This window comes from Alligator mississippiensis, chromosome 5 (genome assembly GCF_030867095.1).
Source record: "Alligator mississippiensis isolate rAllMis1 chromosome 5, rAllMis1, whole genome shotgun sequence".
NCBI lineage: Eukaryota > Metazoa > Chordata > Crocodylia > Alligatoridae > Alligator > Alligator mississippiensis.
In genome coordinates this window covers 48,268,185-48,288,417 of record NC_081828.1, presented here as the reverse complement: position 1 = coordinate 48,288,417, position 20,233 = coordinate 48,268,185, and the positions used below count along the sequence as shown (strand labels likewise).

General features: G+C 43.4%; 2 protein-coding genes across 4 annotated transcripts in view; both read right to left on the bottom strand.

The window, feature by feature from the left end:
* The window catches only part of RABGAP1L (RAB GTPase activating protein 1 like), a 512,101-nt gene that overhangs the window by 318,649 nt on the left and 173,219 nt on the right, over positions 1-20,233 (bottom strand). The gene's annotated exons all lie outside the window — the stretch shown is intronic.
* Positions 307-5,157, bottom strand: GPR52 (G protein-coupled receptor 52). The gene has a single exon (XM_019500213.2). The coding sequence runs from the start codon at positions 3,375-3,377 to the stop codon at positions 2,292-2,294; it is 1,086 nt and encodes a 361-aa protein (XP_019355758.1). The 5' UTR covers positions 3,378-5,157; the 3' UTR covers positions 307-2,291.

The window sequence follows — 20,233 nt, the reverse complement described above, 5'->3', positions numbered from 1 at the left end:
TATTTTTGTGGCAGATCTTATTCTATTTGGGAACCTGATTTAAGCGTGATTTAAGTGCCGGCAGCCAAAAGCACTCTTGCTTGTATAAACTGCATTTTCATTAGACGGTTTGGCCAGGATAACATCATTGATATATCAAATACCACCAAACCATTTTTATATTAAGCAATCCCAAGTCAGTTTTGAAAATTATACTAAGGCTCTTAAGCTACTTCAGTCCTTCTCTTCTGAAAACAGTGGATGGAATTTTCAGAAGTACAAGACTTAGTTCTTTACAAAAAGCTATGAGCTGTGTGAGGTAAAGACAAGAGATTCCTTTTCCTACTTTATGTGGATTATCTATCATAAATAACCATCAACATCTTAGCTAGTCATGTGTTCTAAGTGGCATTTAATTCTGTTAACTATTATATGATACCACAGACAATGAGACAGAGGTACATAAGCAAAACAAAGTAAGTACTAAGGACTTTTTTTTTAATTGTTAAGTCCTGAGTTCTAACCCAGTAGAATTTCCAATAAGAACACAACAAAACATCAGGGAACTAAAGGCAAGCCTGGTTTTGATATACATAATACTAGTTTATTCTGTTTATTTTTCTCAACTTTCTTACAGTTTTAAAAATGTACAGGGGTTCAGTACCACCTCATCAAAACAATTCATACATGTTTTTAAAAGGGACTACTGGAATCAAGCCAGTAGTGTTGGCTTCCATTATGAAAAGTCATAGGCACAATTTCATTATATGCATTTTGGTAAAAGAAGGAATCATAGTGCAGCTGTTAAAAAGGACCAACATTCTATAATTGGGCCTTTAAAAAAATCTAAACAAACAACCATCAGAGAAAATGACACTTGGGTCAAAAACAACATTAAGTATTTCACTGCCTGCCATGCTGTATCTGAACCCCTAGCAATTTATTACACAAACTCACGTAGCGCCCTTGCAAAATATATTTTATTTAATCGGTGAACCTGAAAGGAAGGGAAATACTGAGGTTCTTACCTGTATTTGATACTAAATGGTTTCCCCATCTCCTCTAAGAACACTTGTCTAATAAATACCTATTAACAACTGCACAAAAGTGTTTCTCTTAAAGCAAGTAACATTTTTTTAATCCTGTAGACTTAAAATAGCATTGACCTATTCCATGTGCTAGGAAAACATTAGGCACAGACCACATCATTTACATTTTCTTTTTTAAAAAAATACAATATGTGCAAGCTAGGTTCACACAAAAGATTGGCAGCTACAACAGTAAGCTATTTAGACCCCACAGAAAAAGTATTTTCTTTTCATTTCTGTTTTTAATTCACTAAGTAAGCAGTGATGTCACGCTGCTATGTTCCCTTATACTATTTGCATTAGGATTATTTGGAGCTGATCAAGAAAAAGCTTTAGCATATCCTAAAGGACATCACATCAATACTGTGTGCTAATTTTTTTGGATCCAAAGAATTAAAGTTTACAGAAGTCAATAGAACATGGTGAATGCAATCTTCCAACTAGCCAAAGGGACATTTCTTTTTCAAGGAAGAAATAATTTTAAATTAAGTTTATTCTATAGTTTCCTTCATACCTAAGTCATTTCTACATGATGGGACCCAGGGAAGGACGGCATGAAAAATGGAAAGGGGTGAGACGGAGGGGGGGAATAGGCTTTGTGGTGGTTACACCAAAAATACAGAAGACAAAAAAACTGTAATTTTATCCACAAAGCGTGCCCAACAGCTTAATTTGTATGTAACTTTAGCCAATTATTTGTATAACAGAAAATAGTACGATACATGAGCAAAGACAAAGTGCAGCTGATTGTTAAACTGCAACATTAAGAATCCTCTAAGGAGATAATTTATGGACAGCCACTTACTGTGCTTTAAAAAAGTATATTTTAATGCAAGAGGCTACTGTATATTCGGCCACATATCTGACAATTTCTCTACAAGGGAAAATATAAACAGTAAATCACCTATTTTTCCTAAGAGGGACCTACTCTGATGTGCCAGTTATTTCATGCCCTATGGAAGATTCGAGATATTGACTTTTCTTAATCTTCTCTGTTGAACTTCTCTCATCCCATTTTCCTAGTTTCACAATTAATGTGTGTATCCCTTTGATGCCCTTTTTATAGCAGCCTTTTCCTTTTTACAAATGAGTTTTAAACCTCTCCCACTTCATAGCAAACAATTCAAGTAAATATTTCTATTGTGGCAAATTTCCAGATATATCAAATACTATCCAAACCCAACGTCAAACTGCATTTGATTAGTTGTCCCAGTTTTGTTTTTTTTAAATAGAGCAGGAGTTAGCTCGTTTTCTAGGTTTTGGGTCCCGTAGATCCTTGTCTTTTAAACACATACAAGATGAACATATTGTCTCTGACAGTCTCCGGAGTCCCAGCCTGAAAACACTATTGGAGAGGCTATATATCACACAGTTACAGAAACTATTGCTTATAGCAAGCCATGTTGTTAAGAAGGAAAGTGCTGGATTTTCCAGCACCCTAAAACTCTCCAGCAGAAAGTATATGATGTAAGGAAGCCACAGCATGTAAAACACGCTGGTTATCCGAAATAAAACCATGGCATAGCGACGGTCAGGGCTGTGCCCAGTCTCTCCAGCAGCATCCACTTCATGGCTAGGGAAACGAGCTCTCCGGTCATTTATCTCTTTGGTGTGTTGCCGACAAATTTTAAAGATGTGGAAATATGTGAAGCAGATGACAAAGGCAGCAGGAGCATATAGTAAGCATACAATAAAGCCAGTAAAATAGGCACTGGTGAGCCAGGCAGTAGCACACCATTCAAAAATATCACCATGGTAACCAGGTTTTCCCCATCCAAAAAAGGAAGGTAAGAAGATCAGACAAGAGTATATCCAAATCAAAATGATGCAGATTCGCAATCGACAAGGTGTAACCAGTTGATTATAGGAGAGAGGTTTTGTAATAGCTAGGTAACGATCCACACTGATGCACGCAAGACATGCCATAGAGACACTCTTCAGCACAGAGATGATATATCCAAAAACTTGACAAGTCAAGGACTCATGAACACCTGTAGAATAATGAAGCAGTGACAAGGTAGGAACCAAACAGCTAACTCCAACAAAAAGATCAGCATAGGCCATGGTCTGAATAAAATAGCTGGTGGTATAATGATGTAAAAGTGGAGCACAGTGAAAGACAAATATAACAGTTAAGTTACCAGCAATAATTAAAAATGTTAGCAAAACAATAATGACCGTCTCAAGGATGCAGATATCAACTGCATTGTAGTGGCCAAAACCAAGAGGGCAGGAGAGATGCTCAGACACATTCACAATGCTACTGCTCATATTCAGAGTCTTCCATTCAATCCATCTGGACTGGTTCATTGTTTGCAATCTGGGAACACTGCAATCAGACTTCTAGCAAGCAGGTGACTTCCTCAACACCAGCTAAACTCTGCTTCAGTGTCTCAAGATCTCTTTTTGTGGATGCTGCCATTTGAGACGTTACAATCTCACAGCCGTTGGTGCCGCTTCAGCATTAGTGCATCACTTTGACACACCTTAGCTTCAAGGAAAGAAAAAAGCCAGAAAGGAGGAGAAGAAAGGCCACTGATCAGCTTCCTCCAGTGATCGCGATCCATCTTTAGCAAACACAAGGCACTTCTACAGAAAGCAGGTACTTTATGCTGTACTTGTGGAGGATAGAAATAAAAACTAAACAAAACAGAGGAAATAAAAAGTCAACTGCCTGGGGAAAAAAAATTCTGGGGATGTTTATTTTCCTGAGAAGTCAGTTCCTTTGGAATTAAATAGAAAAATATAAAAGGAAAAAAAACCTCAAAGTTTCCTGAATCAGCAATTATTATAAAATAATTTATGTTTTATGCTCATTTAAAATCACAGACTGGCTGGGAACCCCAGGAAAAAGTTCACTGTATTATGCTGTCTCTTTTGGCTCCATTCAGGAGATGATACTCTCTCTCTCATCTATGGTATTTACTAGATAGGTAAGGAAAACATTATTGTCAAGGTTAATTCCAACAGACTCACCAGTATTTGGGTACAGACAATGAATTTTATTTGGAGGGTGATGAGTGTGGGGTGAGCCAGCTTTGTCTCAACTCCCAGAAAGGAAAGTATATATCTAATGTACAGTGAAAAAGACCACATATAATCAGTTAAAAATTAAAGAAAAAAAAGTAAGAATAAATGTTGGAGCTTTAAGTCAATATTCGCAACTCTTTGAACAGTTACAGTCCATTTCAATGTCAGTGTCAGCAGCATAATCCAAGATCCCAACAGACAAAATAAAATCTTCTTGCATTTAATTTCAGCAAAGATCATTGAAAATAATTTTCTTTAGAAATTATGCCACACCTGCTACAGTGAAACAGTACAGTGAAGTTTACAGGTATAGCCATGTTATTCCTTAGCTTTGTAGCAACACCTGAATTGTTTCACAAAAGCCCCATACGAGAACAGAAACTTCCATCTGCATTCAGCTGCGAAGCTAATGAAATGCTGATTTGACTAGAAAATCTGCCATTGTTTACTACTCCATTATTCTGTCACTCAGCTTCATCTTCTAGGTTCATCTTTCTATTTTCATTAGACAATTAGCATAATAAATCACTGCTTGAAAAACCAAATCTTCTAATATAGCAGGACATTACCTTGTTCATTATATTTGCAGCTATGGAGCAGACATATGTTAAAAGAAAGCCTCTTCTATGTTCAGATTTAAATAAATGCTTGATTAATGCAGGGACCATTAGGTAGGTTACTAAGTGTATATAGTCTTGTTTTTAAAGCCCCTTATAATAGTAAAACAATCTTTAATCCAAGCGTTCCCGAGGTTAGGAAACAGGCGGGTGAGAATGAATCAATCCAAATAAAAACAGTTTCCAAGGTCATTCAGATATTACGCTAGCATTTGCTTAAAGTCCCTTTAAGAAGTACGGGCATCTTTCTGATGCTTTTAATAGCCAGTGCTGTGTCTTCCGAAGGAATTTCACACTCTAGAAAAAAAGCATTTTCTCCAGTTCTGATGCAGCAGTTTGATAGAAAGCATTCTTTTGGAAGTTAATTTTCTGGTGTGTACTACATTCTGAAGAGAAGATCCTTTTGATTTTATAACATCCCAGAACACTGCCGGTTGTTCATTCCCTCTGTTTATAAGCAATATAGTAGGTTACAAAAATTACTACTTTGCTGAATTTTCTTCTTACAGCAATAATGCAACATTTCTCACCTATGTTCATTCTTATCAGCTTCTATGGTGAATTGCTTGATATAGAAGTCCTGTTTACTGTGGTGCAGTTAGAAAGATGCTGTCGCTATTTCTCACATTCTCTCTCGAAATTACTGCTTGCACCTGAGTCTGCTCCTCCTCTTTATCCATAGCTGATGCAGAAGAACTCACCATTAGAAAGGTGACTCGGTCCTTCTACCCCAATCAACAGCACAGCCAATGGCTATTGCAGCTGAAATTGTCACTAGGTAACAGTTGCCAGGCACAATGCAGGCTTATAGCCTTACACGGCAAGCTGCGAATAAGAATGACAAATGGAGACAATGAAACTGACCAATCCCTATAATATATTAAGGCATTTAGGAACTTCCAAAAGGGGCTCCCCTTCTAGTACTTCCATAGGTTTATATCCTGCAGATCAGCCAGCTATCAAATTATTCATAGGTACACCTTTGAATCCTACAAAAAAACCCTCTATAATATTATTACAACACTCTCCAGCTAAAGCAAGTCAGCAGTAATCTAATCCTTATCGGCAGGAAAGACCTATTAATTATTAAACAAAAAAGTGCTAAACCTTCATAAAGTCAAACTGATTTTTAAGTCAAAAACATATCATGCTATTTTGATTAGTAAGTCTGAAATATTTTTTAAATCTCTTACCAGTTAAATTACTGAACACTTTAAACAAGATAGGTAGCCCAATGCTGATTATAAAATCCTAAAAAATATATATATTTACTATGAATCTTAAACATTATTTAATTTAATGCATCTTAATGTGCATGTGTGTTTAGGGTTGAAATTGGCTACTATCTACAGATGCAGAGAACTTAGAACAGTATATTTGTATAGTACACTGAATTACCTACTGCAACACTGAGAAAGTTACTCTCACATTATAAGCCTGGAGTGAATCTGAAATCTATCATTTTTAAATATTAGACTTATTGAACATGAAACAATTCTTCGATATGTTTTATGAAAATGAGGGATTTTTAAACAGCAGATTTTAATGGAATAAATTAAAACAGGTGGCTAAAATGCTTTTAAAATTTTAACACAATTTTAGGCAGTTTTAAAATGCAGATTTTTTTCATCAGAATAATTTTAGTAGGTTTGAGACAATATAATAGAACACAGCATTGCTAAACATATCAATTACTTTTCAGACAGTTGATTCATTAAAACCCAATTCACTACTAATATATATTCACTCTTTTATCCTGATTATGAGCCCATTAACTATAATTGAGATCTACAGTTCTTTAACATGAAATAAGTAAACAGTATGGTGATTAAAAGACAGCATTTTACATGTGCACTACCTATATTAATACAAACATTCATTATATTTAGGTCTGAAAGTACCAAACACCCTAAATCCAGGTGAAAGGCCAACTAAATATAAATATCAAGTTCAGTATTAGAGGGTGCATACAGTACATTTTAGAAACTACAATCATTCTAATTCTTGTAGTTCTGTGACAAACCACAGACCAAATTTGGCAACAGTTGCTCCCAGGTCAAACACCTTGTATTTCAAGTTTTGCTTGGAACAAGTTTTCAAGGAGGAATGTCTGACCTGCAAAGATTAGAACTCTATTCTGAACGGAAGGAGCACAAATGCAACACTATAAATGTGCTGGCAGTATTTTGGCAGTGATATTTCCAAATTACTCCACTTGAAGCATTGAAAAAAAATTAAATGTGGTATTTTAGTGTAATTTAAAAGACATACCAATCATTCACTGCTGTAAATTTCTGCAACACATTGTTTTAGGACCAGATACAGCCTTTAGCCTTGGCTCTGAATAATGTCCAACTACATCAAAAGAGAAGTTACTGGAAGAAATTTGGGTCTCCTCTCCTGGACCACTTTCCTGCAGGGGAAGGGATCGAACAAACAGGTGTGCCTGCATAGGAGTGGAGGTTGGGAAAGGAAAACCGGATCAGCAGAATCTATTCCTCTCTCCCCACCCCACAGCCAGAATCCAAACTACCAAACCAGAAGTGAAGTGTAGTGGCATCAAACTAAAAGTGAAGCAACTTTAACAATATTTTAAAATAATTAAAATTAGAAAATTCATTAGGCAATTTTTACTGAACTATTTAACCACGATCAAACCTAACAGAAGATGAAGCATGAAAAAGTGCATTTTAAAAATTACCCCATAACTGTTTTGAAATATGTGGTTTCTAACCTTCCAAATGCTGGCACTTATTAGAGATAAACCCACCTCACTTCTTGTATCTGATCTAAAAACAGTCAAAACTTAGGACTTTCTACTGTGCACAAGAGGCATCCTCTTCATGTCATAAGCACCATTACTGTCCCTTAATTTTGTACACTATGAAAGGAGTCTAGGAGAATACTAACTAATATACTCATTGGCCAGCATGCAACACAAAGTGCAACCAATGTCAACACACTGGCCCATATTCAATGCATGTAGAATTATTCTGTTGCATAAATTATAGTAAAAGTGATTAAGCAACCAGATTGAACTGATTACAAATACATCTTCTCCCCCAGGCAAGAGTCAGCATACAAATATAGAAAAGTTAGAATTTTCAGGGGAGGTGGGAGGGAGGATGGGGGGAGAGATGGAGCAGATTTTACTTCCCATAGAAGCCAAGATGAAAGCTGCCAGTAACTTCTTGACCTCAGATGCTCAAAGGGCCCAACTTGCTTTATGGTTTTCTAAACTGCTCAAGGGGAACCACTTCAAGTTATAACAGACCATCTGCAGTAACTTATGCTCTGTTCTTATACATGTTTGAAGGCAAGCTTGTCTCCTTTTTTGTTCCCTTCCCCCCACACAGCCCTTTAAATAGTGTTATACTGCAAGAAGTATAGTGCCATCAATGAGCCTTTATTATAGTGACAGACCTTCTTAAACCTAATGAGTAAATTAAACATTCCTCTTCCAAGCAGAATTTAAATAATCAGTATGTAGTGAAACAGCTCAAAACAATACAAATAAATGCTTAGACCAATAAGTCTGGGAATGTTCTGAAAAGTACTGGGACTAGTTGAAGCTGCGTGTTTATTGGAGACAAAAATAAACAAGAAAAGTAGAAGCCAGTATGACCCAAAGTGAAACCAGAAACAGCTTCATGGGCACAAAATTGCCAGAGTGGCAGACTTGGAAACTGCAAGCGAGGAAACTATCTGCTGTGTCTCTTTACTTTGTTCAACGAGGTCTTCATACATACTGTATAAACAAACAGGAATGTACCTAAGAAACATCTGACTTCCACTGTTAATCTCTCCACTTAAAACAAACGTTCCTGCAAGGACTAACCAGGTGGGCCAAATAGGCAGCAATATTCATTTTTTTTCCTAAAACACTTAATTTTAATAGTTTACTTGCTTTCTATTAAATTTTAGCTTTTCCTTTTCTAAATATTTTCTTCCTTAATTCAGGTTTCCCTTCAATTGGCTTCTTTATAGGCCTGTGTGAGTCGACAGCGATCTGATCTGGCTTCAGATCCGGCCGCTTCGGAAGACAGTGATCCAATCCGGAGCTCCAGACCGGGTTTCCACCTTGATCTGGCCAAAGCAGCTCCGAAGCTTTGGAGCCACCTCAGAGATCTGGCCATAGGGTAAAATGGGGGAATCAATGAAATATCTATAATTTTGTTTTTTGTCCGATTTGGATAAAACTTGCAGGGATGGTAGCCTCTCCTGAGAGCATGAAACCTGCCAAGTTTCAAGAAGATCAGTGAAGGGGCTTGGGGGGAACTGTACCCCAAATTCATGAAAGCCAAACATGTCACAGCTGTGTGTCACACCACAGGGTGGTGAAAACTGCAGGGGTGGTGGCTCCTGGTGAGGCCACAGAGCCTGCCAAGTTTCAAGAAGATCGGTGCAGGGCTTTTGGGGGAACTGTACCACAAATTCTTGAAAGCAAAACTCTTGTCACATCTATGTGTTACACCACAGGGGGGTCAAAACTGCAGGGCTGGTAGCTCTTACTGAGGCCACAAAGCCTGCCAAGTTTCAAGAAGATCGGTGCAGGGGTTTGGGGGGAACTGCCCCTCAAGCTGCAGACAAGCAAAACTTGTGCCATGGATGACCCTGTGTGTGTTAAGGTGCAGTGGGGTGACAGCTGCAGGGGTGGTGGGCCCATGAAGCCTGCCAGCTGTGGAGGAGATCGGTGCAGGGGGGTTCTGGGGCCCTGCACCCCTAGCTGCTGACAGACAAAACTCATGACATGGGTGCTTGTGGGACAGACTGTCTGTCTTGGGGCAGCTGATTGTCTTCTTTCCTCTCTTTAGCCTGGTTTTGTAGGTGCTAATTGATGGCAATTAACTGGATACATTAGCTAGGTCCTGTGTATTGAGGTGGTCCCTGAGTGAATCATGATTGATTGGTATCTGGTAACACAGTAGCTTAGGAGCCAGGCCTGCAGTAGTGTCCCTCCTCCCCGCCCCAAGACAGACACAGTCAGTCCCACAAGCACCCATGGCACGAGTTTTGCCTGTCAGCAGCTAGGGGTGCAGGGCCCCAGAACCCCCCTGCACTGATCTCCTTGACAGCTGGCAGGCTTTGTGGCTGCAGCAGGGGCCACCATCCCTGCAGCTGTCACCCCGCTGCGCCTTAACTCACGCAGTGTCACCCATGTCACGAGTTTTGCTTGTCCACAGCTTGAGAGGCAGTTCCCCACAAACCCCTGCACCGATCTCCTTGAAACTTGGCAGGCTTTGTGGCCTCAGTAAGAGCTACCAGCCCTGCAGTTTTGACCCCCCTGTGTCAAAACACATAGACGTGACAGGAGTTTTGCTTTCAAGAATTTGGGGTGCAATTCCCCCCAAACTCCTGCACCCATCTTCTTGAAACTTGGCAGACATCATGCTCTCTGCAGCGTCTATCACCCCTGATAAATTCATCTAAATTGGACAAAAAACAACAAAGTTATAGATACTTTATTGTTTCCCCATTATACCCTATGGTCAGATCTCCAAGGTGGCTCCAAAGCGCTTTGGAAGCTCTGAACCGCTTAGGGAAGCTGAATGCAGCCAGGGCTTCGACCCGGATGTGTTGCTTCGGACCCCAAAGCGTCTTTAGCTTCTCCAGATCCAAAGCTCTGTCCAAAGCCTCACACAGCCCTACTTCCTTAGTGCCCCATTAGCCCAGATGTCTATTTCCTCTCTAGCTGTGAACATACTGATCTTAACAGAATTCAAATCCAGAAGGACCACCAGACCATTCAGGTGAACTTCCCATATATCAGTGGCCAAGACTGTGCAGCTTTGGAGTGTCCAGCAAGCACGACGTGCAGGCAGAATACCCCCTGGTTTCCCCCACTGCCCTGGGGGAAGGCATGCAGGCATGATGTGCAGGCAGGTGCCCCCCCACTACATTATGCTATTGCCCCACATGCTGTGCCAAAACACGCCTCCCAACACTGTGCCAGTGCCTTGAACACTGAACCTTATGGTCCCCCCACCACCACACCATGTCAATACCTCTATACTACATTACGTGGAGTCTCCAGGTCACCCCAAACCATGGGTTCCCACGGACCATGCTGCCTTGTCTACCCCCTTGCATAGGGGCAGGCAGCAGAAGCAGGAAAATGAGCCTGTTGATTCTGGTGACAGCAGCAGCTGGAGCAGGGTAGGGAACAGTGCCCAGATCAGGAAGCCTGAGGGCCACAAGTTAACCCTTCAGGGGCCAGATGTGGCCTGTGGGATACCACTTGGACAACCCTGTCATAAGGCCATTCCATTTAATCCAGAAGCCATTTATCAAGTCCAATGACTTTTTAATCTTACCTTTCTTTTCTTTACCCTAACCTCAGATTTCTCCTTCCCTTCCATCACTTCTCTCCCCCAATCCCTTAACATCATTTTTCCTTCCGCTCTTCTCAACTCTGTTCCTTCTCTTGATATTTACTCTGCCATTTTTCCTGTTCCTGGTTCCAAAAGTAACCAACCTTACAGCTGTCCTTAGATCTTTAGATTGTTTTTATGTATACCTTCCCTTTTACAGTGTCAGACTTAACCCCGTTCTTTTCTGTCTTCAGGGTGCATCCAAATCACCTCACCTATCACCTCATTCTCTTCTCTATGTCAAGCATCTCTCACCCACCTCACTGTCCCATATTTTCTCCACCTGCTGACTCTGCAAAGACTTTTTTTTTTTTTGCAAAACTGCTTGTTACTATCAGGCATAGGTGATGCGTAAGTACTGACAGTGGTGGGGGGCACAACTCTGTACTGCCACTGCCCTCACTGCTGCCAGGTGTTGGGTCCAGCTAGGCTGCAGCCCCATGCCCCACTGTTGGCGCAGAAATTGCACTGCCACCACCACCCCCACTGCTGCCAGGCCCTGGTTCCAGACAGGCTGCAGCCCCATGCCCTGCACCCTGTTATCGGTGCAGAAATCACAGGGGGGGGCAGATGCCCTCCCAACACAACACCTATGCTGTCAGGGAGTCTTTGGATCTATTAACAAATCACCTGGATAAACAGAACTTGTCAAACCTGTCAAACTCCTGAGTAGCTCCTGAAAATTTGAGAACTGATAGAAAACCAAATGAAAAAATTTGATCAGCTGAGAAGCCTGATTTGAAGTCTTCTCAGGCAGGACATGATTTCTACTTCATGGCTTACACACACACACACACACACACACACACAAATACATATACACACATAATACACTCTATATTTAGTTCCAGTCACTCACCCAGATATGGTGTTGGCAATAAGTGGGATACACCCATAATTATCAAAGGTATTTACTACTCCATCACACCACATGGAAAACCTGCCAAAAATGATACCTAACATCAAAAAACAAATTACCAAGGGGAAACCCTCTGCTACACAACTGGCTGTAACCTCAGGTCAAACACATACAGAGGAAGAAAAAAAAGTTGGGAAAAAAAAGTTTCCCATATATTTGGGACACGCACGCAATTGGCTTCAAACCTGTATCTGACAGCTCTCTGATTTCAGAGTGCATCCTGAAACTAATAGTAATGGCCTTGGGGTCCCCTGTAGTTCCATATATTTTATTTATATATATATGGAACTACAGGGGACCCCAAGGCCATTACTATCAGTTTCAGGATGCACTCTGAAATCAGAAAGCTGTCAGATACAGGTTTGAAGCCAATTAGATTCACTACTTGGGATGGAATATTTCCTCCTACACCCACCCACAGAGAATCCCCTGCAGCTACATATTTAGCAGTCTACCTCAGTAATTCAAATGAGGTACTTAGATTATACAGTGGATCTACACCTGAGTGTGCAGTTCCCTAATGTGAAACCTAACATACACATAAACATACAGGCAAATGTATGTTAACTCATCCAAATCACATAGTCAGGAGTAAATGAATAAGGGCAGATGGAACACAAACTATGGATTCTTAAACAGCAACATTACTTCTCAGGGAGTCCAGCAGGTGAAATATTTCCCTTTTACGTGTGATAAATTCATTCACTCTTTTCCTGTTCTTTAAACCAGTGGTTCTCTAGCTTTTTTTAAAAAATCACTTCGCAATATAACACACCCCACTGTCCTTTGTGACTAAAAAAAAGAAAAAGAAAAAATGGCAGAATTTTTGTTACTTGTTATTTGGTGACATGGTCATAGGAAGCTTCCTCATGCTGTTGAGGATGTGTCAGTAGAATGCGAATATTAATGCAAATGAATGAAGGGTTTGAGCTTATACCATAGTAAGCATAGGAGGACAGCAGGTAAGCAGCCTCTGTGCAGCCCATTGCAGAATATGCTTAGACACCTTGGTCAGGCATTGGAAATACAGTAAAATTAGGCTCCTGTAGAGGTTGTACAAGGCATAACTGTAGGGGCTGTCTATAGAATAATTCTCTATATGCTCATAAAGGTCTCAACTGAAAAGCTGATCATTTTTTGTAAATGTCTTCATTTAAAAATGAAGCAGCTGGGCATGTGGTGCACCAGGCACCACATGCCCAGCCAGGCAGGGGGGGAAGTTGCAGCCAGGCAGCTCCTGCCCCCAGCACAAAGGACTCCAGCTCCTGAGTGGCCAGGAGCTGGAGGTGGAGCCATGCACCCTGAGGCAGGAGCCACCCAGCTGCAGCCACTGGGGCAGGAGCCACCCAGCTGTAGCCTCCCCCTCCTCACATGGCTCAGCATGTGGTACCTAGCAAACACCCACACAGCTGCCACTTACCAGTGCTACCTGCTGCCCAGAGCAGCGCAGCAGAGGCAGGAGAAGGAGAAGCCATTGGAGGTGGGGATTGCTGAGCAGTACTCAGGTGACCGCAAATACACTAGGAACAGCTCCACTGGGAAGCTGTACTTGCTGGCCGGGAATGGGGCCAGGGCTGGGTTGTCAAGAGGAGCAGGGCAGGCTGCCCTGCATGGAGCTTGGCCTCATGCAGAACATCACAGGGACAGCCGCAGGCCAGAATGGGGGAGAGGTGAGGGAGGGGCACAGACCGCACGTACACCACATAGCCCGGACAAGCTCAGCTACACATGCCCCCTGCCCCCACCTCCCTCCCCTCATCTCCTGGCCGGCTCCCAAGACCTAGTGTTTGGGCAGCTCCACACATGTGCAAATCCCTCCCCACCCCCCCAAATCCCCAGCACATGCACAATATACAAGAGTAAGACTTAATTTTGAACTATTATGCAATCTCCTCTATATACGCTACTCAAAAAAACATAAATCAGGACAAAAATTATTTTCTGAAGTAAAATTAAAATATGTTATAGTAGATGTTTAATTTTTAGTATACGGTTTTTTGTTTTTTATCTATAATTTGTTACAATGATACCTTCTGAAAGATTATTTGTGTGTGGCCCTAGACAACTCACCACAACACATTAAGTAGCCCGACAGTTGAAATAATCGCCCACCACTGTTGTAGAGGCAGATGGTATACCCAAGTTTAAAAGGGGACTAGATAAATTCATGGACAAGAAATCTATTAATAGCTATTGAACAGAACAGTTGGAGATGTTGCCTCTGGCACCTCTAAACCATTGATGGTGGTTGCCAGGAAGGGTAATGAAGAGGGGAAAGATCACTGTAGGGTGCTCAATCTCTAGCCCACAAGGTCACATCATCCAGTCTATGGTTCTCTCCACAGGTCTGAAAAATTGGCTGCAGAGGAACAGTGGCATCATTAATTGCACCTTCCCTCTTGTCAATTTCTGGACCTGTGGGGAGCCCTACAGGCCAGATGACCTGGCCCTGCAGGCTGGAGCAAGCTGGTGAATAGATGGATCCAGTGCACGGGTTCAGGCCAGCACTCTTGATCACACGCGTGGAATTACTCCGTGCATCAGACCTGGCCTGTGGACTGGCCCCACACCATTCATTTGGCCCATGGGGCAAGGAAGTTGAGTACCCTGCTCTAGATATACTTGATTAAATGCTTTCCCTCTAAAGCAGGAGTAGCAAACTCTTCCCAGACCAGATCTGGACAATAGGGACTCCCCAGACACACCTGCTGGGCCAGCAGTAGCTGCAGTGGATCCAGGGCAAGGTGGCAATGCACAACTGCATCTGGGCAAAAATGAGACTCCGGGCACCTGCAGGGCTGTGGAGCCTTGTCAAAATGGCAGTGTGAGTCCATGGATATGCAGTGATGAGGAGCAGCATCACATGTCTGGGGGTGGTAGCACCCGTTAGGGGAGGGGCAGGCAATTATTTAGGCCTGTGGGCCACATAGGCAGTTCTGGGGTGCTGCCATGGGCCAGTCAGCACCCCCTACCCTCCCACAACAGCCTGGAGCCACAAACCCTGTGGCTGCTCCCCACCACCGCCAACAGTGCACAGCCCTGTACTCCAACCCAGGCCTGTCCTGCACCCGCTCCAGACTCTCCCTGAACCTGCTGGAACCTATGCGCACTGCCCTGACCCTGGCCCACCCTGCACCTGCTCTGGACCACCCGGCCACGTTAAGCAGCAGCAGCAGCTGGGCAGAAGGTGCTGCTCAGTGCAGGGGAAAAGCGGCCCCTCCCCCTCACTGCTGCCAGGTCCTTCTTGCTGCAGCTGCCTGGAACCTGTGCACGGGCTGCCCTGAGCCTCCTCTCCACCACTGTCACTGCCACCTCTGGGCTGCCCACTAGGGCAGCAATGGTAGTGCAGAGAAACTGCAGGGCAGCCCAGGCTCCAGGCAGCTGCAGTGAGAAGGCCCTGGTAGCAGCAAAAGGGAGGGGTTGCTTTTCCTTCGTGCCAAGCAGCAGCTTCTGCCCAGCCGCTGCTGCTGCTGCTGCTCAGTGTGGGCAAGCAAGTCTGGACCAGGTGTGGGTTGGGCCGGGGTCAGGGCTGTACATGCAGGTTCCAGCTGGTTCAGAGCTGGTCCACTCCACCAGGCCAAATCTGGAGCATATGCAGGGTGGGCTCAGATTAGGCTGGGGAAGCAGCAGCTGGAAGGAGCCACCACTGCCTTGACTGCCAAGAAAGGCAGGCCAGCTGCAGAGCCATCCTGGCCCCACTGTGTGCCCAGGGGGCAGCGGACTGCACCACAGGCCAGACAACGCTTGGGCCAGGTGGGACTAAGGAACCCACCGGGGGCTGAACAAAGTCCATCTGTGGGCTGGATCCAGCCCATGGGCCACCCCTGTATTAGGGGATGTGCAGCAATACGGAACCATGGTTGGGTGGTTGCATGGGTCTGGGACATGCAGAGGCATGGGGCTGTGTTCAGGTGGCAGCATAGATCTATGGGGCTGATTGCCATGTCCATCAGGGTCCAGAGACCCCAAATTCTGTGGGGGCTGTGTGCCCCAACTTCTGGTAGCCAGCTGAATTAACTACAAGCAGGCTGGATGGAACAGTTCATGGGACCTGACAAATATCAAGTCCCGCTCCAAAAATCTGCCATGCACATCTGACATGGTAGGAAACACAACGCTGGGGATCCAGGATAAAATTTGTCAGATCCTAATCACATGATTAAATTAATATCTGCCAGGGCCCAAAAACTGATCTGCTTCCACTAACACAAACAGTAAAAAAGGAAGCAATATTGTATATATCAAAACTGATCAAACTATAAAAAGGTATTAACTATCACTGCCCTAGGCACCCTGATAAAGGGCACAGTTAAATGCATTGCCTTTCCCTGTAACCTCTTCTTCTGGTTATGTGAATAATGTTTATTTAATGCTTTGTGAAAGGAACATGTATTTCATCTGAAACTGTCCATTTCACATTTCAAATACCACAAATAAGTCCACACACTGGGCAGCTAGCTTAATGTTATACACAGTGTATGGAAATCAACTGGAGTCAACTGAAATTAATTAAATAATCTCTATACCACTTTCACATGGCAAATAAGTCTGAACTGCTAACTATACTTCTGGACAAACAGCAACTAAAAATTAAGAGAACTCAAAATATTTAGCAGAATTATGAAACCTTAAAACTGTTGCTAGTCGTATTTCCTTAAGCCTTTCTTACACCAGCCATTCCTCAGCTTTTTTAAACAGATCATCAGTAGTTACTATGTCAAATTCCTGGAACTTATTTGCTAAGTACAGACATTCAGGGGCATTAGGGGGAAGTTAAATCAGTTCACAATGGCTGCCCAATATCAGGTAAGTCAGGATGGGGGGAGGGAGCTAGCAGAGGGTTGGCAGTCCAGCTGGCTGGAGGGGATAGGGGTTCTGCCAGGGGATGGAGGGGCAGGCATGACTGGCAGGTGGCATAGGTGCAGTGAGGGGTGGGGTAGGGGAGGAAGTATGACCTGCAGGTTGGGGGCAGGAGCAAGCATGATCCAGGCGTGGGGTGGGGGGCAGGTGCAACCCACATGGGGTTGGGGGGAAGGCATGATCTGCAGGTGGGGTAGGGAGGCAGGCACAACCCACAGGGTTTTGCTTGGGTCCAGGAGTGTCTGGTGGGGTCCATGGGGGGTGGGGGCTTGTGAGGATCAGAGGCTACTTTTCACCCCCTGACCCTGCTGAGAAACACCCACCCCCATCTCTCCCCACACCAGGACTTACTTGCTCAGCTCTGGCAGCAGCAAATGCTGATAAAGTGGCTGCACCTGGAGTGGCTTGTGGGCTGAGGGTTGAGAGGGCTATCTAGGCTGGTGAGGGGGTGAAAGCAGTGGTCCCAAGAATGGGGCCAGTGGCTGAGTTTTCCCAGCCCTGTGGTTGTCAGGGAAAGTGTACAGAAGTTCCACGTACCAATTTGACCTAAATCAAATAAGTTTGATACTACATAGACCCAGGTTTACCTTAAACTGGGTTCTGCAATTTTTAGACCAGTTTGTGTGCATGGAACTTCTGTTCAGTTACAGGTTTAGATTGTTGGTCACTGAGAGCAGGTCTGTAATTGTAAGGTCAGCACCAGGACAAGCCAAGTTTAAACTGGGCGGCCATTTTGAACCTGATTTAACCTCCTGAATGTCTGTACTTAGCCATTAAGGCCACATTTTGCTATATCTGTAAATGTACTCATGTACTTGCCTATGCTACTTAAGCAAGCAAATTAAGACCCCCATCCTCCCCAAGTGCTACTCTGAACCCCGTCCCCTACCCAACCTGCCACTGCTTTCAGCTCCCTGCTCTCCTTGTTGCTTTGATTTCTGCCCAATATGCTTTGTGCCACATGCACAAGCTACCCAAGCCACACATGCCATGGGTTGGCCACCCTAATTTAAAGATTTCAAGACAGAGAACCAAACTGCATCCCTAAGTGAAAAGGCAGAACAAGTCCTGCTAGAAAATATCTAGCGAGTCAATCTGCAGATCAAATGTACAACCTTGATATTATTTGCATGATGTCCTACACAAAAGAGCTTACAGGATAATATCAACAAACTTACATGTTCTAAAAAAGTAAGCTGAGATTAGAATTCATGACTTTTAAAAAAAATATATGTAGTTTTTATTTGCTTTATTTTTCCTGAGATTTTGAGGTTCATAATTTTGATGTTCTTCCTGTAACTATGACTGATGAAAATTTTACTAAAAGAAGCACCTGAGAGTTTCAGAAACTCACTTGACTCCATAAGCTGTGACTTAAAACAAAAAAAGTACTAAATATCTTAAGCCTCATAATAACAGCATGATTTGGCAACACTGGGCAGCAACCTTCTTAGGCATAAGCAAGTCATTATGGAAAACAATAACTAGCTAAATGCTAATTATAGCATGGCTATCCTGGTAGCCATGATTTAAAGCAGATTGCATGCAAGCTTCTCCCCAACAATAAGTATAACTCTTATAAATACATAGTAACATTACAATAGTCACAAACTATTCACTGACACTGAATTAAACATGTCCTGTGGTATTTCATACCTTTTTACAACACTGAGTTTAGCAAAATTAAAACCTCTGGAAACCAAGAAATACAGAGTTAAACACATGCCATAAAGTACATACCTAAATTCTGCCTACCCCTGGAGATGACAGTATCCACTGGGAAATATCTGTGTGCACTCCACTTGTTCTCATTTTGTTAGGTATATGTGTATTCAGTTGTGAAGGGATTAATTGGAGAAGCTCAGAAAAGCTGATTGCAACTTAATATGACATAGGGGGGGAGGGGAGTACAAGGGCAGGGGAAGCTGTGGACCACCAAACCATGTGGCACCCACAAGGACAGCCCAGCCTGAAGAAGGAGAACATTGGAAACCTGAAAGCCATGGGGAGACCAGCACTACAGAACAGATAAGAAACAAGAAGGTAAGAAACAATGGGCCCCTTGGGACTCGGAGCGGGGGGGCAGCAAAGGCACCAGTCGCAGGGCTCAAGTGCCTATATACTAATGCTAGGAGCATGGGGAACAAGCAGGATGAATTAGCGCTCCTGCTTGCACTAAACACCTATGACTTAGTGGGGCTAACAGAGACTTGGTGGGATTCATCCCATGACTGGGCAGTACATATTGAGGGCTATAGATTGTACAGAAAGGACAGGTCGGGGAAGAAAGGGGGGGGGGGTTGCACTTTATGTCAGTGAGCAATATACATCAACCCTCATCAAGACAGAATCCGAGGTTGAGGAAGTAGAAGGATTGTGGGTTAGGCTACATGGGGGGCAGGGAGAAAGGGATTTGGTGGTAGGGGTCTGCTACAGACCCCCTCACCAAGGGGAAGAAATAGATGCGGGGCTCCTGAGGCAACTCTCGGAGACCATAAAAGCTAAAGAGGCGGTAGTCATGGGGGACCTAAACTACCCGGACATCTGCTGGGAGACGCAGACAGCAAGGTCCCATCGCTCACGCAGGTTTCTAACCTGTATACAGGACCTCCACCTGACACAGGAGGTGCATGGTCCCACTAGGGGGAATGCCATACTGGATCTGGTATTGGCAACAGGGGATGACATGATAGGGGACCTCCAGATCGGTAGCCATTTGGGAGACAGTGATCACCTTATAATAGAATTCAACATAAGACATCGAGTGGGTAAGGTAACTAGTAGGGTTAAAGTGCTAGACTTTAGGAAAGCTGATCTCAATGCACTCAGGCGATTAGTCAAGGATGCACTGCAGAGTAGGAGTTTTGAAGGCATGGGAGCCCAAGAAGGGTGGCTGTGCCTAAAGGAAACGATCCTTCGGGCACAAAGCAAGACGATCCCCGAGCGAGGCAAAAAAGGGAAAGGGGCCAGGAGGCTTCCCTGGCTGACCAGAGAAATCCAGGGCAGCCTAAGGGCCAAAAGGGGAGCACATAAAAAGTGGAAACAGGGTGAGATCACTAAAGATGAATATACCTCCTCTGCTCGTGCTTGTAGGGAGGCAGTTAGGTGGGCCAAAGCTACCATGGAGCTGAGGATGGCAACCCAAGTAAAAGACAACAAGAAATTGTTTTATAGATATATTAGGAGTAAAAGGAAGGCCCAGGGAGGAATAGGACCACTGCTAAATGGGCAGAAACAATTGGTGACAGATAGGGGGGACAAGGCTGAACTCCTCAATGAGTTCTTTGCCTCAGTGTTCCTAAGTGAGGGGCACGACAAGTCTCTCACTGGGGTTGTAGAGAGGCAGCAGCAAGGTGCCAGACTTCCATA